This window comes from Rousettus aegyptiacus, unplaced genomic scaffold, assembly GCF_014176215.1.
Source record: "Rousettus aegyptiacus isolate mRouAeg1 unplaced genomic scaffold, mRouAeg1.p scaffold_m13_p_6, whole genome shotgun sequence".
NCBI classification, from domain to species: Eukaryota; Metazoa; Chordata; class Mammalia; order Chiroptera; family Pteropodidae; genus Rousettus; species Rousettus aegyptiacus.
The window spans coordinates 46,127,264-46,155,120 of record NW_023416309.1 but is presented as its reverse complement, the minus strand read 5'-3'; the positions used below and the strand labels follow the sequence as shown (position 1 = coordinate 46,155,120).

Here is a 27,857-nt window from a genome sequence, read left to right as displayed (position 1 = left end):
CACCTGCTTCTTCTTCCTCCTTCAACAAGTTCCCTTGCCCTACTGTCTCCCAAACTGTGGCTCTTTCCCAAATCTCAGTCTTCCATTATGTTCTTTCTTTCATTTTACATTTTCCCATGAAAACACTATTTATTTTCAAGCCTCCAAACTTTTATTTCTGTGTAGATGACACCATGATCTTCGCCTCTGACCAGGCAGGCCTTTCTGCCCATTTTCAGTCTACTGTTTCTAACTGCTTGCAACTTAATAATACAAAACTTAAAAGGATCTAAAAGTGATTTTATTTCTTCTGATTTTTCTTATCTTCTCTATTCTCTTTACTCGTCTTCTAATACTGATGGCATTGTAATCCCTGCGGATTCAAAACACTAAGTAACTTTTCCCTTCTACCCTTTCCTGTGGCATGTGTAACTCATCACCACGTTCCATCACTCTCTTTCACAAGGTTCCTCATTTCCAAACTCAAGGCCTCACCTCACATGTAACCCTTGCAATAGCCTTCTCTTTCTTGTCCTTACCTGTAGTCCCTCTCTCTGTGAATCCATTCTGCATAAAGCCATCAGATTGAGTTTTCTAAAGCACCATCTTTAACCTCACTATTGCTCTGCTCAGAGTTTTGCAGAAGCCCCCAACTTGAAGGCCTACAGAGGCCAGGAAATTCGTGCAAATGCATAAACTGAGCATGATGCAACCTGCAAGCTACTGGAGAGCACACACCTGGTTTGAAGCGACAGCTGCAACTCAGCGGTCAGCTGTAACCGTGACAATCTGAGTCCAGGGCTCTCAGAACATTTAAAGAGAAGTTCCAAGTCAACACTCTAATGTGAGATCTAATTCTAAGATGTTGTGAACTAATTCAAAGAAATAGTTTCAATACGTAAGCCAAACAAAATAGTATACTTTCTGACAAAATTTCAAAGCCAACCATTAACCTTTCTCCTACACTCACTGTCCTTCCAATTTTAACTTCCACTTTTCAAAGCACAACACACATATTCCAGCCCAACTGGCTGACTTCTACTCCCTGACCTCTGAACCCTGGACAACGCTTTCCTGCTGCCATGCCTCTGTGCATCCCACCTAGCACCCCCCAAGCTCCCTTTCCTGCCGCAGTATCTAGAACATTCACAGATGGCTTCTCGTTTTACTTGCCTTCCCTGACTAGTCTTCCTCTTCTAACTTCTAAATTCTCTTTTCAGACTCATCCCTGCCTATACCCCCTTGTGTGATTATTTGACTCCACGCTTTCCATGCTTTGAGAAATACTTCTCCATGTGCACCTGCTCAGCCGCTCCGCAGCTCCGGACTTCATTTCCCACTGCTGCAATGTCTTGGCGACTCTCTCCTGGCGCCTTTGGCCTGCCTCCCTTCCCCGAGCCGAACCAGATCTCCAACTTTGGACATTTCTATTTTTGTCTAACAATACAGTGAAATCTCCCAGTTGAGTGGTCTTTCTACATCTCCTCTTGCTTAAGATGGCTTTCCAAAGTTAGAATAAAACCCAAGCTTCCAGCTCTGGCCATGAAGCCCCATGTAATTTAGCTTCTGTCTATGTTTCTAACTTCAGTTTGTTTTACTTGTCCCCTCAAAAACCACACTCCAGAGCATAATCTTTATTTTTGTTCCTTGAAGAGGCTGCCAAACTCATTCTCACCTATTCCCACCTGACACTTGTACTTGTTCCTTCCACCTAGAATGCTTTCTCTTAATATGGATTGCTTCTTCTTACAATCCAGATTTCAGTTTAAATGTCACTTCCTCAGAGAGGTTCTCTCTGGTCACCCGTCTAAAGTAGTCACCTAGTTATGCCTATCAAATTGCCATATATTAATTCTCTGCATAGCACGAACTATTTATTATCTGACCATTTTCTTTATTTACTGTCTGTTTTCTGTTTCCATAAGAATCTTGTCTGTCTTGTTTATCACTGTATCCACCATCCCTAACAGGGTGCTTGACACATAATAGACTCAGTAAAACAGAAACAGCAAACCAAATTGCTCAACCTCAGAATGTTTGTTTCTTCAGAAGAGTGAATGATTTTGGAAGTCCTCGTTCTCCCACGATCCCCCCCGCCCCGCCACCTCACTAAACCCATCGCTGAGTCTTCTCTGCTCTCCCCTGGTGATGCCTTTCTCATCGCTCTTCCTTCTTGTCCCTACAACCATTTCTTTAGTTCAGGCACTTACAGCTCAAATCGGGACTCTTTCGAAGACTCTTTAACCAGCACGTGCGTGCCAACACACTCGTCCACTTAGCGTTCTACAAACATACATACATCCCCTCGCCTGGCATGTTCCTACCATCATGTCTCTCTTTATGCCATTTTTCCATTTGGAAAGTATCTGAAATCACTGAACTTCTACTTATACACCTTTAACCAAGAAATAAAAAAAGGAAAGAACAAACAAAGGAAGAGAAGGATAATTAAAAAGAAAAAGAGGAAAAGGTAATCTCTTGACTCTGATGCGAAGCCGTGTCCGACAGGCCCCGCCGGCTCTCTGCGTACCTGCCCCGGCACCACAGTGAGTTCGGTGCACGTCTCACTGAGATGCAAAGTGCTCGACCTCTCTTAACACCAAGTTCTAACTACTGGTTAGTTCGGGACCCTCTTCTTCCCTGAAGTTTTCTCAGTTTGCTTCGGCCAATAATCAACTCCAACTCTGAATTCATGGCATGACTTGAATAGGGTCATTAAGCAATTTCTTATGAACTACTTTGCAATTTTTCCTCTATAGTTACCTTGCAGTTTTAATCTTTTGTGCATTCGTGGTATGTCTCTTCAACTAAAATATACATTTATCTATAGCAGAGACCATATCTAATAAGTATTTTGTCATCCTCACAAAGTCTAATAAATGCCTAGTTGATATGAAAAAGTAAGAGATTCTTATACTATGCTACCTAAATGTTAGATGTTTAAACTTAAAGACTGAACCAGAACAGAATAGGTTGCTAAAAATGTACAGTGTTCAAAGTAAAGATAAAATTATAATTGTTTAAACTTTCCAAAACTGACATACTGAGGGGAGGTGAAGTAAAGCCCGAAAAAGAACTGGCCATGATGTAATCTGCAATCTGTTGCAATGCTAGCAATCCAGTTGGGTTGTAACCTTTCTTCATCTGTTCTTGAATAAGGCACTCCAGGTCTTCCCGAAAGGCCTGCAATACAAAAAACAACCACTGAGCTCACGCATCTCACAGGGAGCAGAACCACCCAAACATAACTCACTCTGAGAATATCAAGCTTTCTTCTCTTTTGAATAGGTTTCATCTACAGTATTTTAAAACAAATATAGAACACATAGTAATAATATTAAAACACTAGAAGAAACAAGAAGCTTGCTTTCAGGGCTGAAAAAAATCATTAGGCATTCTTACTCTCAAAGAAAATTAGTTATTATAACATCTACAGTGGACAGGTATAGGTAGAGTAAAAGCCACTCTGTTAATAATTTATAACTAGATACCGAGTATAGACTGATAAAATAGAGACCTGTTTCTTGCCTAGCAGCCTCATTATCTAGGTTCGGATAGAGTCCCTATTTCAACGGGGTGTGACTCTATAGAGTGACTCACACCGAAAGTCTTCACTTAAGTCACGCTCAATTGTGGCCTCCATTTTATGATTTCCATGGCAGTTCCTTGGCCCCATAAACTCTAAAAGCAAACTGATAAGAGCTGACAACTGATTACTCCCTTTCTGTAACACTGTGCTAAAGAAAGAACATTATTTTCCAACTTTGGGTACTGAACTCTTGTTCTGGAGCTCCACTGTATCTCTCTCTGTCTGTCTGTCTGTCTGTCTGTCTCTATCTCTGTCTCTGTCTCTGTCTCTGTCTCTCTCTCTCTCTCTTTCTGTGGCAGAAAGTGTTTACATAAATAAAAATTCTGAACATTAAGAGAAAATCTCTATTCCAGTAATCCTTGAGTTGCTAATGATTCATCATTTGAACCCTCTCCCAATCCTTCACATTAGTTGAAACAGCTTGTTTTGTATTTCCATCACACCCAACCAACACTTATTTTATTAAATTCATCCCTTGTTCTCTTCCTCATTTCTATTTTCATTCATTTTAAACATAAAGGCTCTTGCAGTATAAATTATCTAAACCTTGCTCTTCCATTTGAAATTGGTTACTTGTGTAGCAGAATGCTCTGCCAGAAATTAAATTCAATTTTTTTCACACTTCACCTAAGAGGGAGAAAGCAGAAAATTGCTTTGGAATCACCACCTGCAAGAAGAGTAGGTATGAAGACCCTGGAGAGCACTAAGAAAAACTTTCTTGGAAGGGTGAATCTCCTGAGTCACTGACAGCAGCCTTCTTTGTAGGGCTGGGAATAAGACCTCCTGTGAGCCTTGCTTAGATGTAGTCTTGCTTAGGGGATGGCTAAGCAACGCAGAGATTTCCAGAAAAAAATGACTTTTTTTTTTTTTTTTTTTTTAAATTCTAGCCTCGGAGCCCATGGAGGAAAGAGGAAATGTGATTCTGAGGCTACAAAGTGGTAGATATCAGGACCAGTGCTGACATAATGTGTTGCTTTTAGAACAACAGTTGAGAGACATCTGTGATATGAATTAAAAGAGCTGAGTCCTAATAGCTGTAATCTTGGGAACTCAACCGTGGAGTACCCTGAGCTCATCACAAAAAGAGAGACAAGGAGGTCAAACTTCCCTGATATGCCATGGTGGCCTTCAAAGGCATCTGGATCAACAGTGAACCTGCATCTTCTGTTGGGGGGTAGACTAGTTTTCAACACCACTACCATGTGGAAGGGAGGTGCAGTGGCAGATTGAACAGACTTTGTGTGACTCTTTCATACATGCAGACATGAGCACACCACGTCTTGGGTATGCAAGTCACTGATGAACCCTTTTTGGATTATGTAAGGTGGTGAAGTTCTTGGGATAACTTAGAGGAAAGTAGAATTTAACTAAGAGGAAGATGTTGTACTTTCTACTAATACAGCAGGTGGATGGTTGAGTGATTAATTTAAAAATACTAGCTGAGATCATATTTGACTTCTGAGTTCATGGAGCAGTTCACACCAGTTAAACATGGTGTTTCTTTTACAAATTCAAGGCTCGTTAAATAAAAATCACTAGAATAATTATAAGAATTCTAAATATCAAATTCCACTGTCTACATCTAGTTCATTTAAATACACAATTTAAACCAGAGAAACTATCCTTAAAGTATCTTCTACAAAGACACATTAATCAGAGAACTCCATTAATACATTTCTAAGACCTTGTGAATATAAAACGGTTGTGAGCTGTATATAAGATGGATGGACACCTTCATCCAGATGAGTAACATGAGTATTTTACCACATTTAAGGCTTAAAGGAAAAGAATCTTCCAGACATACTCATTTATCTTTATATAAACTTCAGAAAACTTCTGGGCACCTGGCAAGAAGCCAATCTTCTCTTCTAAAACTTTATCTTCTCTTTAAAACCAAATTCTATTTACACTCTCCTCAGTTCAAAGCAGCTATAATCAATGTTCTTTGATTCGGTAAAAAAAAAAATACATTAAGGCTACCTACTACGTATATCACTCATTATTTACATTATGTTAGTTCTGGGAAGGAGGCATTATTTATTTTCTTGAATGTTGTTCCAGCAAGAACTGAAGGCAGATTCCATAGATTAAAATGATACAAAAACAAATATGTTAGAAAAATTTTTATAAAAGAGAAATAAGCATAAGGAGGTTAGACAGAGCCAGGAATGAAGTTAAGATACAAAGTACATGCTATAAAACTGTATGCATTTGCTGGAGATGGGCCAGATTTTATCTAAACTCTCTAGCAGTCAACATGAATCAAGACTATCTTCTCAGTGCTGATTTACAATGGCTTTATGATTAAAATCAACCAGTTGTTGAAGAGAATCACGACTATTTAAGAAACTAATGAGAACTTTCTGCTGGTTGGGGATAAGAAAGCTATATAAGAAAGTTTGAAAAATTTGTCCAACAACACATAGCTATTAAATGTCAAAGGCAACGACTCGAGTCAAATGCTATTTTTCATTAGTGAAAATACTTTTTTTCGCTACCACATATCCCACAATATGGTGAGTACCATCCTAAAGCGTTGGGATAATCCATGGTGTCACAGGGGAATGTATAAGCCCTTCTGAAATCAATTAAGAGAAAAATATGACTCTTCCCTTCAAGGCTAGTGAAAAATTTCGAAGTAAATGAAATTTCCCCAGCCTTTTTATATAGACAGTACTTCAACAGATAAGAATTCTTCTATTACAAAAGATTTAATATTTTTCATTGTAAACATTTTAACTCATTTTTTAATGTTTCAAATATTTTTGAAATATTGTTCAAATAATTACCTAAGTCATAAAAGTTAGTGTAAAAATTACTAATGATATAAAATGATTTCATCCGATTTAAAAAATTTATCATAAACTTATTAAACTTTAATTAAAATATTAAAATAAAATTTTACTTATCTTTATGATGGATAATCATATTCCTACTAAAATATAATGTGAAAAAAATAATCCTTTATAGATGATTCCTTTAAATCCCATAACAAAGTCCTGAGATAGGTAACTATTTGCTCAAGATTGCAATCTAACACATGCATGGAACAAAGATTCAAATCTGGACTCTCAGATGGGCACAGGATCTTCTAATTTTACCAAAGATGGGTTGTATCACTGAAATCAAATACAATTAATAATGCGACAGGCATGTTGTGATGAGAAATACTCAGTAAACCTTAAGATAGACTAGAGAACTAGGTTATAATGATAGATAAAGCAAGGCAAATTATAAAGCAGCAGATGATGATGATCCTGGAGTATCACAGTACTTGCTCTCTTACAATCAGGAATTCTCCCATTAAAGCAGACAAGAAATTATAAGCAGGGCAGCGAGGTCACATGCTGGGCTTTTGAAGTCTGATTAAGCCAACAAGTTCTCTAGAGTATCCACTAGAGAAGAGCCAGGTTAAAAGATCAAACAACACATACACAAAGCTGCAGCATATACCTGGCTTCCATCTCAGATACAGAAGAGCAGAGGAAGTAGTGGGGGTTGTTACACCTTGAACACATAAATACATGAATGTGAATAAGCCAGAATGCCATCAGAGTCATTGATTCTGGTACCTTCAAAGCCAAAATGCAACCTAAAGAATTATGATTATAATCTTCAAAGTGTTGCCACAAAAGCATAAAATGTTTTAAATTAGCAATATTGTATATAACTTTATATATATACAATTTCCATAAAAATAACTGCCTACAATATGCTAGGTATTGTACTACATGCTTTTGTTATTTCATTTGTCACAACAATCCTATTAGTTATATTTTATCAACAAGGAAACCAATGATCAAGTTAAGTGAGTTTCTCAATGTCACAGAGCTAATGAGTGGTGGTGAACCCAGGTCCAAAACAAGTACTGTATCCATATATGTATATATGTATATATAAGAAAATTATGTAAACAGATTAAAACTGGAAATGATGAGAAAATGGGCTGACTCGAACTTAGGCCAAAACAGTCTGGTACTCCACTCTCTATAATCAGTTATGCAATTTTGGGGGGCTGTATCTACCGTTATTACTACCTTTTGTTCTGATCTAGCCTATGAAGTTTGCTCAGTGTTGTCTAATCACAACTTGTATTGTTCTATCCCTGCTCACTGAATTTCATCAAATGGAACTGCTGGCTTCCACTGTTCCTCTACCTAATGAATTACTAAATGCCACCTTCTTCTGAAGCCTCTCCTTTAATCACCCCACACTTAGGGAAGATCTCCATACTTCTCTTTCTACCCCATTCTGAATTCTTTTAACATCTGCTTGTATTACAACTAGGGTATCTATCATTATGATTGTGGTTTATTTTTCCTACTTTACTATACCATAATATCTGATGGCTGGGGCTGTCTTTCACATTTCTAGTCTCCCTGAGCGTCTAGTTCAGTGTTCAGTTAATAAAATAGTAGGTTAGAGTTTCTTTTCTTTTTATTTTCCTAGATATAAATAAAGTAAAGAATCTGATCTCAATCTGAATTGAGTTAATGATAGCAAAGATCCATTTCATAGGTTATTAGCACTGGAATCTGAAGCTCTAGAAAACAGTCTTATTAGCCTATTACTTGAATAAGAAATTCCTCCTGTGTAATTAGGCCTGTCTATCACCTAATGGGAGAAATTCTTTTTTTTTTTTTTTTTTAAGAAATGAATCTTCATTTAATGTTCTAAATTTTTAAGAAGTCATTTAATTACTTAGCTCAAACAAAACCGTACTTAAAAACTTGGATTGTCCCGAGAGCATTATAGTTTGGACAGCTTTCTTATCAAACACATGTCTAAAAAAGTATGATTAAAAAATCATTAGGTGAAAAGCAAAATGTTTAAGTTAGAGAGAGGGTGCCTTAATAGCCTTATCTGAATTTCACACCTTTTAATTTTATACATCTTCTGTCAATGTTGAGGGAGTGATCCTGTGAACTTGAATTTATAAGGTGTGGATAAAAATAAACTTGTAAAAATATGAAAGGTTCAGGGATTTGAGATTCATGTAGGGTAAGAGTATTCTCATAAGTACATACATACTCATTTATACTATAAACCAAAAGTAACGTTAACTCGAAATATTAGATCTGAATGCTTCTGAATCTAAGATCAGAACTTTCAGAGAAAGTGGCAATAGATGAAAAATATTCTAAACCACAGAAAAGAGGACCAATTTGATAAAAGAAACTGACCTCATGCGATTATTTTAGTTAAGGCTGAAAAAAAAATAATATAGGCTGATGTATAATACCTAACTCATGGAAATCGGGTAACAGAATACTCATAAATATCAGAGATGGATTTTAAATATCCACGTATGGAAATTCTACCTCAAAATAATTACTAGAGCAAAAAGAAAAAAAATGATTACAGACTGCTGCTTCCAAGGCACCCTGCAATTGCTATTAGATCTCTCCTAAAGTGGAATTAGGAGCATAACAAACTTACTTAGAAATTTTCCATTAAGAAATGTATTCATTTGGAAATAGATTACCATTGGCCCTGTTGAAAGGAGAAAAAACAAATAAACCCAATTTCCTTCTGGATGGCCGTTTTCTTGTATCTAAGTCATAATTAATATGAAGCTAAAGGTTAGAATAATATCTTTTCTTGAAGCTGGTATATAATAAAAATGCAAACGTTAATAAAGATACTTGCATCTTAAACTTCCAAAGTACCCAGATAAATCATAGTGGTTTTGACCAGTTATTCTAATTAAGGTGCTCTGCTGACAATTTAGGTCTTAGTTACAGTGATATTCTAAAATGTATATATATAGCTTTGAAGTTTTTCCTATCTTCGAAATAAGCTTGTAGCATTATGCATTACCCTGTTATTAAGAAATCTTAGTGTGTCATATGCCTGAACCATTACCATCTAATCTATACTCCTGTCGTCCTTGTCTTTCAGAATAACATTGCACATTTCTGTAGGCCAGTCTAAACTGCTTCCTATAAGTGGTAAGGCTTAAAAACTTTCATTCTTTTTCTGAAACCCACCAACTGTTTTCCATATTAAGCAGCCAAGTTCAGTAGGAGCTTGTTGGATAACACTCACAGCCCACCCAGCTATTATTCATATATCCATCTACCATGCATTCAGAATTCAATTATCTACTATGCACAATGTGCCGTTAGTTTTTCAACTCACATGCTTCTTTAACTTTGATGAGGCATCATTTAAATCCAATGATTTGCCATGAACTCAGAGAAGTGGGTAAATGACAATCTAGGATCTCCATAGACAAATACATGAGGAGTACATTGGTCAAAAAACCTTGCAGATTCTCTTTATGGCATTAACAAAATTTCTAGCTAAACCAGTCTCCTCACCAGCAGTTAATTTCTAAGTCAAATACTTTCTTAAAATAAAAAATTATGACAATGGCTATGAAATTCCTAGAAAGAAGTAATACTTGGAGTCAGGATGAAACAAATTCTATGTTCTCTTATTTTTCCAATTCAAGACAATAGGTGCTATGTTTGTCATTCAAATTTATAGATACCAAAAAGTCTTATGACTGGAAACTCTTCTTGAGTTGAGTTGAATTAACTTGAGCAATAGATCTGAAGATGAATGAAACAATAATGTATGGGTGGAATTATTTCATTGTTATTGAATGCTTTAAGTGGTACAGCCTAGTGGTTAAGGGTGTGAACTTTGGAGTTTAAATTCAGACTCTACCACTTAACAAAATTTGTAAAAACTTTAGCAAGTTATTTAATGTCTCTAAGTTTCAGTTTATTCATTTGTAAACTAGGATACAATACTTCTTTGATTGAGTTTTTGAGGATTAAATAGGATTCGATACATAATAATAATAGGTGCCTGGCACAGAGTAAGTGCTTAATAAAAGAAGTATTATACTCTGCTTTTATTAGTTTCTCTCCTAATTTCCTTTCTTCCCAAATGAACTTATAATTTTAAATAGAAGACTGATAAATTTGTTTCTTACAAACATGAATTAGTACTGAGTTTTGTCCAACAGAGTGAACCCCAATATTCATAGGAGACCACAAAGATTTTAAGAGAGTTATATTGGCAGAAACACTGCAAGGTTGGGCTTAATGGAATAAAGGCAGTATAAAAGGTCTTGAACCCCAAAACCTCTACAAAAAAGAAGCAGGCTGAGAAAACACACGGTTGCAAACACAAGCTGCCTTTCAAGGAAAAAGAAAAATGATTCAGAGGATGGAACCAAAAGCCTAGAGGGCTGAGCCCAGAGCTAGGGAAACTCACCCCTAGTAAGTAGAAGGGCTGAGTACTGACCAGCAGAACTTCCAAACATTTGCCCAGGTGGATTTCAGAAATGCTTTGGATGAGTTACTCCTCTGCAACCTACTTGTCCTCTGTTTTCAACAAGAATGTTATAGCCATTACCTATGCCTGTCCCACCATCATGGGGGTATATGTGCATACGGTGGAGGGACAGATGACTTGTCTCTCTGGTTCTCAGGTTAATAGATTAAAAGAAGGAGCTATACTTAAGGAATTATACCCAGGAGCATCATCTGCCCCTGGATGAGATTTAGATGAGATTCTAGATTCACGCTAACATTGAATGGAATAAAACTTTTGCAGCGTTTAGGAGAGTGTGAATGTGCCTGGCATGTGCAAGGAAGGAAAATGAATTGTGTCAGACTGTAGTGCTTTTACAACAAATTCGTCAGAGAGCAAACAATCCACCCCTCAAATGGTAGAGCTTAATTTTTCTCAAGTATGAGCTGAACTTAGTGACTCATTTGTACCTAATAAATATGGTAGGAAAGATGGTGTTTAATGTCCGACATTAGGTCGTAAGAGGCACTGCAGGCTACTCTTTGTTTTCTCTCAGATACTTACTCTGGGGGAGAACACTCAAACAGTCTCAGGTAAAGGTCCACATGGCAAGGAACTGTGGCCTTTTGCCAATACCAATGTGAGTGACCCACCTGAAGTGGAAACCTCCAGGCCAGTCGAGCCTTCAAATGACAGTAGCCCTGGCTGATGTCTTGACTGCAACTTCATGACAGACCTTGAGCCAGAACCACTGACTAAGCAGCTCTTAAATTCCTGACCCACAGAAAAGATGAGATAATTAAAGCTTGTTTTTCTAAGCTGCTAAGTTTTGGGATACTTTGTTATTTAGCAATAGGTAACTAAGATAGGCCACTATGTATCATTTCCTTTGGTGAAAAGTTTATTGTATTAAAAGAAATTTGAGGACCACTGACCTAAAACATGTCAGACAGACAAAATTTAAACACTTTCACGAACAAGATTTTAAACTGACTAGCAAGGATCTGGGGGAAAAATGAGCAATCCACAATTCTTTTAAATCTTTGTTTTTCTTTAAGCTGAAAATTATCATTCTTGCTATGTGAATATGGCATTTACACATCTGCCCTATCCCATTTTTTTCATTAAGTTTCCCAAAGCATAAGTAAAATTGATACTTTTAAGGGATTTACAAATGAAAACATATAAATAATAAAAAATTAGGAATCTACTGAAAGTTATGCCATCTTTAGTTTAATGGAAAAATTATAAAACAAAAACCCTGGCATAAAATGCAGTTTAGTGCCTCTTCCTTTGAAACTCTACAGTTAGAATGAATAGTCCTCTTTGGAGCACTTTCCAAAGAAATCTCAATATTTAACAACTCTGAACAAAATCTGAACTTTATCTCATTTTTTCAGTTATTTAATTCTAAAGGTTACTATAATCATTTGGCGAATAAGTTCTTAAAAGTAAGCTTTCTTTAGAAGAGGAAATATATCTATTTTGATCCAAGTAATTAACATGCCCTTCAAGTATTTATAAACACAGAAACTCAGGTTTGCAAAAAAGAACGCACTGTCAGTAGAGCTTCTCTTTTCTATTTACTCCCTCATGATGAATTCTTTGGTTAATCGCCTTTCCATTGGGAAAGGGTTTCTTTAAAGATTTAAAGGATGGTTTAAAGCTTTAAATTTAAGCTATATTTAAATTCCTCAAAGCTTGCATTGCTTTTATAACTTGTACTTGCTTTTATGTAGGCCACTGGTACAGGAGAATTACTCAGAGTGGAATTACCCTTTGGCTCTGGACTCAACTTCTGTGATTAAATTCACAAGGGCACAACAAAAATGATTTACCAGGGCCACCTCAGGCAGCTCGAGGCTTCGGTGCTTATTTTAGTACCTAAGTTGGAAACCTAATATAACCCTAACCCAGGCATCACATGTCTACGTGTGCTGAACTCTGCCTTGAGGAGCCCATGATCATCATGATGCATGAAGCTAGCAGATCATTTTACATCTTAAATCAAGCCGTTCTCTCACTTTCTATCACTTACCTGTGACCTCTGCAATTTCACTAAGGGCCAGAAAACTAACAAATCACTTGAATATAATTTACAAAGTCTGGATATTATTGTGCAGGCAGAATTTTCTGCTTGAGTTTCGATTATAACTCACTTTTAATCTAGTTAGTTTGATGTGTAGACATGTATGTGTGTCTGCATCAGGTGTATGTAACACGAGGCTGCCAAATCACAGGTCTCCTAAGGAATCTGAGTCTTCCTATGCTGCTCTGAGTGTAAGGTACCCAAAGGAAGAAGCAAATATGTGCATGAAATGTACCTAACTCGTTTCTTAGTTCCTAACACTTCAGTCATGCCTTTCATTTCTTCACAGATATTCAGTCTGAACTGCGTGTCCTTGAGCTCAGAAGCAACTTCTGTCCTCCTTTAATGAAGCGTTACATTCAAATATCACACAAAGAAAATTTACACCACCAAGACAATACTAGCTTGTTATTAAAGCTTTGTAAATCAAATATATAAATTAGTGTTCGTTTGCCTCTGAAAGATTGGGGGCAACTTGTCACTCTTCCTCCACCCCCCTTCTAACCTGAGAATTAAGATACCTGTCCTACCTCATTATAATAAGGTTTCCAAAGAAGAAGAAAAATTAGTCTTGTAATTATTTCAACTCACAGGACTTTGCAAGATCTGAGTGACTCGTTTCCTCTGCTCCATCATATTGAAGTCTTGTCGTAGATCAGGAGACATATTCCTCTCCCTGAGGTATTCTGGGTCATTTTCATTGATGCGGTCAAAATACCTCTCTTTGTGAGGCATGCTGGGAGGAGGAGGAGTGGTGATCACGCCTTGGCCGGCATCTGAACTCATGCTTCAGGCCTGCCGATTCCCCTTATCTGTATTAAATAAAACAAAAGAGGACATTCATGGTAAATTCATGATTTAACTCAAATTATTTAACATCGGTCAAGCAGAACTTTTTACTTTGCCCTCAGAAAGTTATGGTGGTAACTTTCTTTGAAAAGCAGCTTCTCAAAAAACAATTTGGAACAATTTTTTATTAAGGTAAAAATATTTTAAATTATATCACTTAATTGGAAATTGCTATTTTCAGAGCTAATGGAAACTTGTGGTTCAATTATAACAATGTCATCAGCTGCTATTGCATTTTTAAAAGCAGTGATCAAAATACACAAAAGTCAAATACCACATCTACGATGTCGAATCTTCGCAGTTAGTGAGTACTGTCAGTAGAGTTTCTCTTTTCTCTCTTACTTGAGATTTTGTTAGATCAAACTTTGGCCATATTTAATAACAACTGCATTTTATAGTGAATGTAATTTATTAGCATATGAGAGAAACACAGCTTTAAATTTTTTAAATGATTCAAGAACTTCCCAGGGGGAAATGTAGGAATTATTGAGGTTGTTTGATTATATAACTTCAGCAAATAGTGCTTTAAATCCAAGTAAGAAACAAAAAGCTATGCGGAAACCACATAAACAGCTGATTTCACTTAATTATCATTATCACTGATATTTAGGATAGTCCTTGATTTTATGCTCAAGCAACAAATTCACTTGCTTTGCTACAGCTGAGCACCTTACTAACTATAGCTAGGTCAACAGGACAGTCATTTAAGATTCCCCCCCTCACCCCCACCGGTGATCTCTGTGTTAGAAGTTGATGAGGTCATCAGTGCTTCTCAAATTGTCTATTGTGACTTTCTCTAATTTGCTGTGGGCCAAGAATCTTGTAAAATACAAAATTATGCATTTAGCTGTCATGGTAATGTCAAACTGCAAGAAGTTTCTAAACACTGAATATCATAGTCTGTACTTGTCACAGACTGGTAATAAATAGTCCAGTCTGCAGACTGGCACGGGATTTTGAGCCACACTCAGAGTAGCAGTGAGCTAGCAGAGAGTAACAGACACTGCCAACTGAAGGAATACGTCCTCGAACTTTTAGAAGTGACATGGCATTAAGCCTTTCAAGAGAAAAGGAGACTGCTGATGAATGTATTACTTTCCTTAGCTGCTCTTTTGAACTGAGTATAGAAAATGCAGAAATGTACAAGGAAGAAGAAAAGGAAACAAAAAATTAAAAAGTTGTAAAAATGGTTTTGCTTAATACATACAATTTTCTCTACAGGTGGTCACTTTCATTTAAATGCAGAATTGAATATAAATGATTGGGCAACAGAAAAACCATCTGACTATGAAAGTGTTATCTTTTAAAGTGGTTATTTGCTAGAAGGTAAGAATCGCTTCATAATAAGGGGAGTTAATGTAAAACATCCAAGTATGCTTTTTCCATTCAAGTGGAAAACTAAGGGGAGACAAAGTTTCTGTGAACCTGCAACTCTGCAGTTCTTCCAGCTTCAAGTTCCAGCAGAACACTTTTTTCCTAGATAGATCCAGAAGGGAAAAGGCAAAGGTCACTTTCATCTTAGGGATCTGAATCCCTGATAAAGACCAGAGACATCTGGTCCCATCTTTTAAAGACACTAATGACCAATGAGGTTACTGTATTTATCTCTAATAATAGTCTTCTCTGATAGACTTCAACTCTAAAGCTGCCTTGACCCAACTTAGCCCAAGCAAACTAATTATAAGACACTAAACATTCTTGCATTAATTCTAGTCCTGGAAATGTAAACTGAATCTGTTAAAACTAATTTTTGCAAAACATGTTAAAACTATTTCCTTATTCAATATCAATCTCATATGCAACATTCTATGTTATACACTAAATTATTTTAGTGTATCACACAAAAATATTCAGGAAATATGGTTTAAAACACTTTATATCATACTGTTTTAATGAAATTCTGATTTTGTGACTAGAAAACAACTAATAAGTGAAGGAAATGTAAAAAAAAAAAAAAGGAGCTTTTATATAATTGAGTCCTTCACACCCTAATTCGTCTATTTAAAAATTGGGGAAAAAAACACTTAAGAATGAGCATGTGATAATTAAATGGTTCTTCACAGGATAAATGGCCAGATTTTTTTCTTTTTTATACAACATTCACTACTAATGGAATGACCCTGGACATATTGCCTTCTTCAAAAATTAGATTTTACTCTACTGTTATTAGTATGATCTACCAACCTATGGTATTTACCATTATCTTGCTATTATCTGAAACTATAGTGCAAAGAGCACCAACTGTAAGAAACTTCTTTATCATATCCAGCTGGGTTATCAGAAGTCTGGATGCCTAACCAATCTTTGGAAACTAATTTTCTTAGAAGCTATTTATAATAGGTCCACTTGAAATTCTTTAAACAGCTTATTGCTAGCAGATAAAAATTTCAAAGAGAATTAAGTTAAAAAAAACAAATTCACATAGATTAGTAAATGTCACGCTGACTTTAAGTGGCCAAGTACAGACTAAGTGGGTATTCAATTAATAACTGTGGCATCACTTAACAAAGAAATCAATTCCATTTTAGTTCACCACAGTAGGCCACTGGCTTCTTAAGTCATATTTAAAAAGACAGTCCACAAATATTGCCTTCAGCTGGATAGTACCCATTCCTCAATCCCAAAAGCATATTCAGCTTAATGGAGAATAGAGTTAGTTAATAAGCTTATGTCTAACTGAATTTGTTGATAATTATAAAATAATTATATGAACACAGCAAAAAATAAATCACTGTGGTAGTAGATTCACTGCATTAAGCACTGATTTAAGAAACTGATAAATAAAATACTGATAAGTAAAAGCTTATAGTTTGAAGAACTCTTCATGATGAACACATTTGTAGATGAGTAAGGTACAAAGGAAGATACATCTAACTATCCATTTTAATAATAATACTACATATACATAACACTTGATGCTTTATACCACCTTATACACTTTTCTATCTTATTTTATCTTTGCAATTAATTACACAATGGAAGAGGCTGATAATCTAGAGGTTCGGTGGATTAAACATCCTGCCCCAAATCATGCTGCTTATGTCTTAGGCAATATTCAAAGCCATAACTTCTGTCTACTAGTTCTCTTGACAATGACACATACTATTTCACATATCATAAAGTATAAGAAGGCTACACAATTTTAGTCTTTAGTAGACTTTTAGTCTACATTCTGTCCTAAATATTTAACAATTGGGGCTTATGGAATCTGTCAAAGAATGAGGAAATGACACCAAAAAAAAAGAACTAAGATGAGAAATGACTCAAAACATGTTGACCTTTTTAAAATTTCAAAAGCTCATTACTTATCTTAGTTTTTTTAACATAAGAATTTTCAAAGTGTTATGTATTTTTAATAAGAATTGGGAATTTATATAAAGGATAGAATAAAGAATAAGAATAACAACTTATTATTTGAGTATTCTTCCATACACAGATGCTGAACAATAAGAGTTTTACATCGAGTTTAAGTAAATCGTAAGAACAAGTGATTATCTGCAATTTTTCACGCCAAGTACTATATATACAGATTGAATTGTTATTTCAAGCCTTGAAAAGAAAATTTGGATCTACAAATTACCTGAACACAAACAAAATTCAGGAAAATAGGGGAGAAGCTTGCAGCATTATTCACAATAGCCAAGATAATGAAAACAACCCGAGTGTCCACTGATGAATGAATGAATTTAAAAATGTGGTATATACACAATGGAATATTATTCAGTCATAAAAAGAAGGAAATCCTGCCATTTTTAACAATCTGGATGGACCTCAAGGGCATTACGCTAAGTGAAATAAGTCAGATAGAAAAAAACTTGTACATGAAATGTCATAGCTGCACTATTCACAATAGCCAAAAGGTGGAACCAACCCGAATATCCATCAACTGATGAATGGATAAACAATAAATGTAGTATAGCCACATAATGGAATATTATTCAGCCGTAAGAGGAATGAAGTACTGATACATCTACAACATGAATGAACTTCCAAAAACGTTAAGGTAAGAAAAGAAGCCAGACAGAAAAGGCCTCTATTATATAATTCCATTTATATGACATCCAAAACAGGCAAATCCAAGGAGACAGAAAGCAGACTGGCGGTTGCCAGGGGTTCGGGGGAAGGAGGAATGGGGAATGACTGCTTAATATGTACTGGGTTTGTGTTTGTGGTGATGGAAAAGTGGTGATTTATATAGCCTGATGGCTGCACTACACTGTGAATATACTTAATGCCACTGAACTGTATACTTTAAAATGGTTAAAATAGTAATTTTCATATGTATTTTATGACAATAAAAAAAGTAAATCAAAATGGATCACAGACTTAACTGCTAAACTATAAAACTGTCAGGAAAAAACAGGAGAAAATCTTCAGGATCTAGAGCTAGGCAAAGAGGTCTTAGACTTGACACCAAAACATGATCTATCAAGGAAAACTAATATTTTGGACTTAACCAAAATTTAAAATGTTTGTCTGCAAAGACCCATTAAAAGGATAAAAAGACAAGCAACAAACTATGGGAAAAAATCTGCAAACCACATACCCAACAAAGAACTAGTATGTATAATATGTAACATTTTCAAAACTCAGCGATTAAATAAAAATCAAACTATTCACTGAAGAGGATATTTCTATGGTAAACAAGCACACCCAAAGACGATTAACATTATTAGTCATAAGGGAAATGTAAATGAAAATCAGAAGATAACACTACACAAGTGGCAGAATGGCTAAAAAATATAGTAACAGAATAGTGACATCTTCTCAAATGCTGGAGAAGATGTAAATAAACTGAATCCCTTATACACTGTTAGTGGGAATATAAAATGGTACAGTAATTCTGAAAGTTCGGCATTTTCTTAAACAATTAAATACACAACTACCATTATTATCCAGCAATTAAAATCCTGATCAATACAGAAAAAGGAAGACATATGTTTTCAACATCAAAACACAAACTTCTATATGCAAATTTATAGCTTTATTTGTAACAATCAAATATTGGAAACAATCCGGATGTCCTTCAACAGGTGGATGATTAAACTGTGGTATATCCATATTACACAATATAAATACAATAAAAAGGAATGAATTACTGATACACACAACAGCCTGAATAAACCTCCAGTGAATTATGCTGAGTTACAAAAGCCAATGTCAAAAGTTTATATACAGCATGATTCCACTTATATAATACACTAGGTCCTCAAATAATGTATTGTTATAACATTGATGAGACACTGTAGGAACTTAGCTCGTTTACATCAATTAGCCTGTGGTAAAGCTGGTTTTATTATACATCGTTTCACTTACAGTTGCAGAACCTACCCATGACATAAAGTGAGGACTTTTCATATTCCTTAAATGACAAAGTTACAGAAGTGGCTGCTGGCGGGAAGGTGAAGAGGGGAAGGTAGGGAAGGATATGCTCAAGAGGGGGATGTGGTTATAAAAGGGCAACAGGAGGGATCCTGTGGTGGTGGAACTGTTCGGTATCTTGACTTGTGGTGGTGGACACAAGAACACACACAAGTGATAAAACTGCACAGAACTAAACACGCACACGTGAGTCTACAAGCAAAACTGAGAGAAATGAATTAAGACCCCTGGATTACAGCAATGTCGATCGATACCTTGATTGTGATGTTTTACTAGTTTTACAAGATGTTACCACCAGGGGAACATGAGTAAAGGGTACACAGGATCTCCCTGTATTAATCCTTACAATTACATGTAAATCTATAATTATCTGAAATGAAGGTTTAATTTTTTAAAAAGTCCATTCCGTAATAATGGAAAAAGTCAAATCACTAGTTTCTATTTCACTTAAGATATGATCAACTGCAACAGAGTAAAGTTTAAACTATAGTTATTTTTAGGTATTTTCTGTACTAGAATGTATTTAAAGGTCTGTCAAAACTAAACTGCACCTGAATAAAAATGCATAGATCCTATCAGCATCGACCAGTCACTAAAAATATTTTGCATGCTGATCAGTCTAGAGAAGTTTTGGATCTTAAAATCTGCTTACATAACAGTTTACTCAAGGGTAGTTAAAATATGAAGCCCCTGGGAGACAAAAGAAAATATTATAAAAAAGCATTTAATAAATACTGTTGATATTTTAGTATTAATCTTTATAAGCCGGGAGACATACTACGTGAAAATATTAACTCAACTATTGACTCAAGTCTCTTCGTTTCTACCACCTGTTTTGTGACATTAGAATGGCCATGGAATGAATATTCATTCAACAAGTGTCTGAGCACCTACTATGTGCCAAGGTCCTACTATGTGGGGGAAGTAACAGCAAACAAGACAACAGTTCTTCTGTGTAAATAGGTAATTATATCATGCAAGTGTCATTAATTGTAAAATAAAAGGACTATCTCAAAAGACCCTTCAGATTTTCCAGTTTCTTATATCCTATGATCCTGCTGGTGTCCTCTGATCTGTTCTCACAATGAGGCAGATAAAGATCCTTGATATGGACTAATATTCACAACAGCTAGTGGTTTCTAATGAAAGCCAGGTGTTTCTTACTTTAGTGATGGGTTATAACAGAATTTCAAAACAACTCTCAGTTACTGAGCTTGTATTGTGTGTTAGCCACTGGACTTTACAAACATTCCTTTACCTCATCCTATGAGGTAAATGTTATTATCTCCATTTTATAGGATGAAATAAAGTCATTGAGAAGTAACTTGTCTCAAGTCAAAGAGCTGGCAAGCGGTGGAAGAGGGATTTAAATCTAGGCTATGGATCTCTAAAGCCAGTGCTCTTAAATCACAACCTAGACCCAGGGACAGCTAGTAATTTCTTTTCAAATGCCAATTCCAGCTATTCGATGTCTTTGATTGCTTGTAAAAGTTTAACCTTGGTTAAAGAAAGAAAAGCATGCACCTTCACTATACTGCCTCACAAGCAGCTATGTTTTAAGGAAAGTAAGTGGTAGATTCTAGTTCCTCTTAACCCTAAAAATAACATAAATATTTCTGCTTCCAGGTGATATATGAAACAATTCAGTTCCAGGGCTCCTTCTCTTTAAAATTAACCAATCCTATTTTTAATACCACACTACTACACACAATCATGTTTTCTAGAACTTCAGAGCAATAGAAACCAGTGCAAACCAGTTTGAATTCCATTGGGGGAAAAAAAAGATAAGTTTTTTAAATAGCATTCTTTGCATTGAAAATGATGAGAAAAATAGATTTTTTTTTTTTTAAAAGGTAATATTATAAAACTGTCAACACTACGGGTTTTGTTCTGGCCATGCAGATTAGAAACAAGATATCGAGCATAAACAAAATTCTAGTTTTAAAAATCTTATCCAAATATTTATGCAGTAACTATTCAACATGTACAATTAAAGAACATTCGGTTCAAGACACAAATAGATGAAACGCTCTAGATTGGTGGCTTTCAAATTTTTTTAAAATGGTAATCAACAATAAGAAATATATTTTACATTGTAATCACATACAAATACATGATATATAACTAAAATAAATTCATGATATGATACTTTCCTTTACTATGTGATACATTCTGGTATTTTCTATTTTAATCTATTTCATTTTTTAATAAAATGCTGGTCATATTGATTCATGATCCACATGAAAGAGATGTTTATGATAGGTTATAGAAATAAGATCCTAGTGACTTGTGAGATAATTAAAATTTCTTCCACTTGGGCACTTAGAAAATTCCATCTGTATAACTCAATGCCAGGTGTTTTTTTCTTTTTTTCTCCATCTTTCTTAACTCTGGTTTACTTCTAGTTCAGTTGTCCAGATCTCTTTGCTCATGTTTGTAGTCCCCACAATGGCAGAGTACTCCATAAGTGGTGGCTGAAATGAATTACTTTACAATATCACAACTCCTTCCAAATCAATCTGGTTTGTATTATTTTTAGGCTGAGAATGGTAAAAACAATCTTATGAAATGTTACTACTTATAAAAAGTTTTTCTGAACTTAAAGTTCTTGGCAGTTTTAACAGCTTTCTTTAGAATATAAGCAACAGGATAACTGTAATTTCAAGGACCCTGCCCATTTTCCCATGTTTAAAACAATAATCAAAGATATGCCAAGACTTCAAAGCAGGATATTTGGTTAAAACAACAACAGCTTATTTACTGAGTTAGGGTTTTTCTTGATGAAAGGTACTACAAATTGTGAAGATATTTAAAGTTCTAGAAAACAACTTGGATTCTGCACAAACTATGACAAGCCACATCTCAGACTGATTGACCAGTGAAATTTTATTCATTTTAAATTCTAAAAGACATTAACTACTTTCAACTGCTAGCCAAATTTTTATATACAACTGACATGAAATCAATATATCTGAAAAAGTAGATAAAAGTCAAGAAAAATGAACAAACTGTCATTGAACATCACTGAGTAATACAGATGACACTTTCTAAGTGCCCAAATGGAAGAAGATTTAATTATCCCACAAAGGACTAGAAACTTATCGTTATAATGGCTATTGATTCTATGAGAGCTGTCTTGGACTATTTCAGACTAGATTCAAGGATCACATTGTACAGATGAGAGGAAATTATACTCAGAGATGTTGAGTAATTTTTCTAAAGCTACGGTGCTCAAGTATCATATATTGGTATAAAATTACTATAATAATATTTATTAGCATTACCATGTCAGTCACAGATTGACCCAAAGTCAAAATTTACTCCTTCAATGAAACAGAAAAAACCAGGCCCATCACACACACTTTATACAGGTATTTTATACATACAATTGACTGAGAGGAACAGGCTATATGGAAGGGCTAAAAATTTTAGTGCTTATAAATTGATTTAATGATATGATTGTCTGTCTGTCTAGAATGCACAGAAAAGTATATGTACAAATGAGGTAATTGTGTAATAGTGGTTTGTTTGACCTAAATACCTAAGGGAAATATTTTCTTTCAGTAACTTGATTTTTAAAGATTAAGATATATCCACTAACATATTTCTAATAAGTAAAGGATCTGCCTTTTCACCTAAATTCTTTGAAGGTTTTGAAGTAAGGATTAAAAAAACACTTAGTCCAAATCTCATTTTCTAGGTTAGATAACAAATGAAAGAAGTCTTAATAAAGTGATGTGCCAAGATCACACACTTGGCATCATCAGGGGTGATCCAAGTTCTCCTAATCTAGGGCTGTTTTCAATGACATCATATTGCTTCCCCATAATTTGTCACCCTATGTATACAATTGGTCTTTTTTTCCATCAGTACTTAGCAAGCTGAATAAGTAAGATGCATAAGGGCAAAGAGTACTAGGAGATGGGCAGACCAAGAAAATTAATGAGGTAGGCAAGTACGAATGATATCATAAAATACCATGGAACATTCCACACAATTTTGAGATCCAAAAAGGAACTACATGCAGGGTAAGGGCTCTCAAACTGCCTCAAATCCATACAAAAAGACCACCACATGGGTAATAACCTAAGAGATGACTACTATGTCTTCATTCGAGGTTATCAAAATTATGTTGATTGCGCCCTGGATAACACTAAATCTTGTTAATTTAACGTCATTTTGAAAGAGTTGAGGACCTTTATTTATAATGAAACAAATCAACCTTCAGAAAAAGATTATGTTGGCAGCATCCCCTCTTCATTGATAAGGAAACTGAGGTTTAATAATTTGCCTCAGATACCAAATATTCTTCACCAAATTAGAAATTATTCATGGTCACAGATCTGACTGAAAAAAAAAAAAAAAAGATGGCATGACTTAAAGGACTGTCATTTCCTAGAAGTGTATATAGCTATTACATCCATGATTATGGCCCTTCTTTATTGTGGTGCTTAGAAATATAGGATCATAAAATTCAGCACCAAAATAGAAATGGTACATATTCTCAAAGAGGTAAAATTAAAAAGCCTTGTATGGCTATCAGACTGGTGGTATAAATGTAGAAACTTAACTCACTCTGACCTATTGCCAAAATCTTTAAGATTGCTCTAAATCATTCTTAAATTTCTGAATCCTTTTTGTTGTTGTTGTTTTTCTTTTGAAATGACTTCTGTTAAGCATATCTTTAAAATAAAAGTATAAAATATAAATTCTAAGCTTCAATTTAAAAATCTGGGAAACAACAAATCTACTAGTTGATTAGTAGAAGATACTGTTAATCTGAGCCTTAGTTAAAAATCCAATTTAAAGTCAAGGAAAAATATGAACAATAAAAACAATAACAAAATAAACTAATAACAGTAGCAACAACCTATTATGTTACTAAGTGTCCTATACTTAATGGAAGTCGATAGCTGGCTCTACATTCATTAAAAACAAACAAACAAACAAACAAAAAACAAACACAAAAACCCCTGTCTGTTGCAAGGCACAACTATGACAGTATTTCAGTTTCCAAGTTTTATAAATAAAAATACTGCCCATTAAGATAAACTTTTTTTTAGCAAACATAAAAAATGCATCCTATGCTTGTACAATTGGAATATAATAGTAGTTGGATGCAATCATTAAATATATATTGTTTGAAATTTAAGTGCAGAGCAAAAAGTAAAAAATTTCAACAGTAGGTGCTTGCTGGGTCAGCATTCAGCAGGGTGATCCAAAGACTAAAGGTATGCACTGCTGGACGAAGCTAATAAATCTAACCTCTTTCTCATTAGTGTACCAATAATCGATGAAGAATATTTTATTGATCAACATCACCTGTTGCAAGGAACAGTGAGCTGGACTTCTGTATTTGAAGAGTAGGGGTTGGGGAGAAGAGATGCAGTTACGTGCTTAGACACTGGCAGGGGTGGAAATAACACTCACTGGTAACTTGAAAGAAAACTTTCATTATAAATTTACTAATATAACGGCCATGCAAGGGACAGAGTTACAAACTTGAAAACGGGTACAAAGTTCAGAGGAAGTGTATTTTTTAGTCTAAACTCAATCATTATCTAGACTTAGCTCAAATTGTTCCCAACATGAATCATTTGGAAAAGCAAACATGAAACTGATTTTTACATAAACAAACATAAAGTCTTGTAAAATGATGAGTAAAAACAATCAACCATAGGGAGGCAATTCCTCAAGAAGCTTTCAGAATCCAAAAACACACGGCCTCAAACACACAAACACACGGCCTCAGTGCCTTAACCCCTCTTTCTTCAAAATATGATGAATGCTCTGTATAAATTCTGTCATAATTTGTCTTCAACATGGAATTTTTGAAAATGGTTGGGAAAAAAACAAAAGTTTTTTTTTTTTTTTTTCCCTAAGACAAAGCTGACAGAGACAAGTGGATTGATTACTTGAATGTGCCTCTCAGACATTTAATTTCTATTATTAAGTCCCCTGGTATTAGTGAAATTTTAAAAGTTGAGATCCAGGAAACTATCCAGAACTTGACAGCTCATGATAAATGACAGGTCTTAAAGAGTGGAATCACTGGAGATTATGAATTTTAAAGAAAGATTCATTGCTCTCCATTTCTGGAGACACTTTAAATCTTTGGCTTTACCGTTTGTTTGGTATGGAATCCTTCTGGGCAAAAAGCTTTTTTTTTTTTTTTTTTTTTTTTTTAAAAAAGCATCAACTCTCACATACTTCATGAACTAAAGTCTACTTAATTATTTATGCAGCACTGAGTTTGAACATTTAAAGCCCTTGCTTTTGACATTTACTGAGGACAATGTTTGAGGCCAAGTTCACTCTTATCTATTACTGCATCTCTAGAATCCTCAGGAAACTTTCCAAAGTGAGTATCAGAATAGAAGTAATACAGGAAACTTAACTCCCTGAAATTTCAATCTTACATCTACCTATTTCTCAAAACTTTTGAACTCAAGACATTCTAGCTCCTCACTCTGAAGAAATGCAAACAACCCTACGAAGCTCATTATTAAAAATGAGTTTTATAAAATCAAACATTCACTCAAAAGGCTTGCCTGAAAAAATGATTTGTCGCTGTGGACAATACTTCTAATGGCCCATCCTAATGTGGTCATTGTGACCAGTAAGGGACAGGAGGGAGGCTGAGGGGGCACAAAAAATATGAGGCAAAGTTCCTTATTTTAAAAACTGAAGGAAAATATTTATATAAAATATCGAACACAGGGTACGAGTGAGTCTCATACGTTTATTCTGATCTCCTATTTCAGGTATTCCAGCTAAAGAGTTTCGGCTTTTAGGGCTATGACTTGAAGCAGTCTGATTTGCAAGAGTTCATACTTCCGGATTTTAGCTAAGAAGGAGGATTTCAAGATCATCACAACCTCGTCTGTTCCCCCTCACACTCCCCCACGCACAATGAACGTCTGATACTGAGCCATGCAAAGGCGACTTCTTAAGCACAGGTAATACTACTTGAAAATTACTTTAAAAAAGAGTTGATTATAACCTGTCATTTCAGAAATCTAATAATAGTTCTAAGTGGAAGTCCATGAAAAGAGATATTTATCAACCTCAGAAATTTGTTTTGTAAAAAAAAAAAAAAAAAAAATCGTATTTTTGTGAAACTAGCTTTTTCAAATGAATCATCTATAGATCTAAAGTTCAATATTACATACTGTATTGGGTTGAATAGTGTCTCCTAAAATTCATGTCACTACCTGAGAATGTAATGCTATTTGAAAATAGGGTTTTAATTTGCAATCAAAATAACATGCGGTCATACTGTAAGCAGACGTGCTAATCGCTGCACTGTGGAACCTAAATGAGGTCACACTGGATTAGGACAGGCCCTAAATCCAATGACTAGTGTCTTCACAAGAGAAAAGTGAGAGATGTGGACACAGAGACACAGAGGAGACGAACAGTGGAAAAAGCCATTTGATGATGGAGGCCAAGACTGAACTGATGCAGCTGCAAACCTAAGAACACCAAGGATTGCTGGCAACTACCAGAAGCTAGCAATTGATACCCTGAACTTGGACTTCTGGCCTCAAGAACTGTTGCTTTTAGCCACTCTTTTTGTGGTACTTTATTATGGTAGACTTAGGAAACTAATACACACACTGTTACTTTGTAGTACTGTTTACTTTGTTATCGTTACTTTGCTATGGTTAGCCCAGGAAACTAATACGCATACTGTTCCAATGGAATTTCCATCCTAATAATATCTATTTTAGGAGGCGTTTTACCATCACAACAATGTGGATTAGATAGCACATCTTTGCTGAATGAAAGTCAGCTCTTCAGCAGTAACAGAAGTGAAAATAGCAACCTGAACATTTGAAATAAGTAATGACAATGCAACAGAGATGTTTTCCCCAATGGCATGACTTCTGCAAACTATAATGATAGACAGAGAAACAATGTTTCTATGAAAGTCTTTAGCAAGAAGATATGAATGCTCTTGTTACAGCAGATTCTGAATGAAATTTCTTTGTAAAACTCCATGAAGATTAATGATGAATGCCAACCAGAAATTAAAGATGCAGGGTGCTCTAACTGCTTCCACTATAGCAGAAACAATGTTAAAGCAGTCATCGAATTATAAGATATTACAGTCTGGCAGTATTTAATTTCATTTAAACAAAGGTGGACTACTTGTTCAGGTTAGTATGTTTCTTCCCATGTGTACAAAAATGCTGCATTTCTGCCCTTTTCCCCATGTTAAGGACCACTGAACCCAACCTAAAGATTCATGCCAGGCTCTGGGTCCCTACACGTATGAGAAACCACAAGAAACTAGTTTAGCTGCTCAGCATTAAATAAGTCTTTGCTACTACTGTTCCTACTCTGACGTTTGACTTTCACTTGAGCAATACTTTTATCTGATTCTTAATAACCAAACTCTGTTGATCTCTCAGTCCTTCCACTCGCTCTAAAGCAACCTAAATTCCTTTCTTGTTTCTTAATCGGGTAACACCAAATACTTTACTATGCCTAAACCCTATTTCCCAGGTCTCAGTTTTATACCCTTCTCTTCCCTGAGGTCACCTGATGGCTCCCATCTCAGCTCAGAGTAGGACACAGGCTTCCCTGGTATTGATGCCCCATCTAGACTTCGACCAATTACCAGCCTTTGCCAAAATACCCTGTACCTACATGCCAGGGTTCGACACTGTCAAACCTCATTCATACCGATTGTCC

The 27,857-nt window shown here is 35.3% G+C and overlaps 1 protein-coding gene across 6 annotated transcripts in view; it reads right to left on the bottom strand.

The window, feature by feature from the left end:
• Positions 1–27,857, bottom strand: part of ADD3 (adducin 3) — a 111,862-nt gene that overhangs the window by 15,097 nt on the left and 68,908 nt on the right. For all 6 annotated transcript variants that reach the window (XM_016145696.2, XM_016145702.2, XM_016145700.2 and 3 more), the window contains 2 exons: positions 13,518–13,738; positions 3,024–3,162 (listed from right to left, as the gene is read on the bottom strand). In XM_016145696.2, the coding sequence (XP_016001182.2) occupies positions 3,024–3,162; positions 13,518–13,712 (334 nt within the window). In that variant the 5' untranslated portion in view covers positions 13,713–13,738. The remainder of the gene's footprint in view (positions 1–3,023; positions 3,163–13,517; positions 13,739–27,857) is intronic.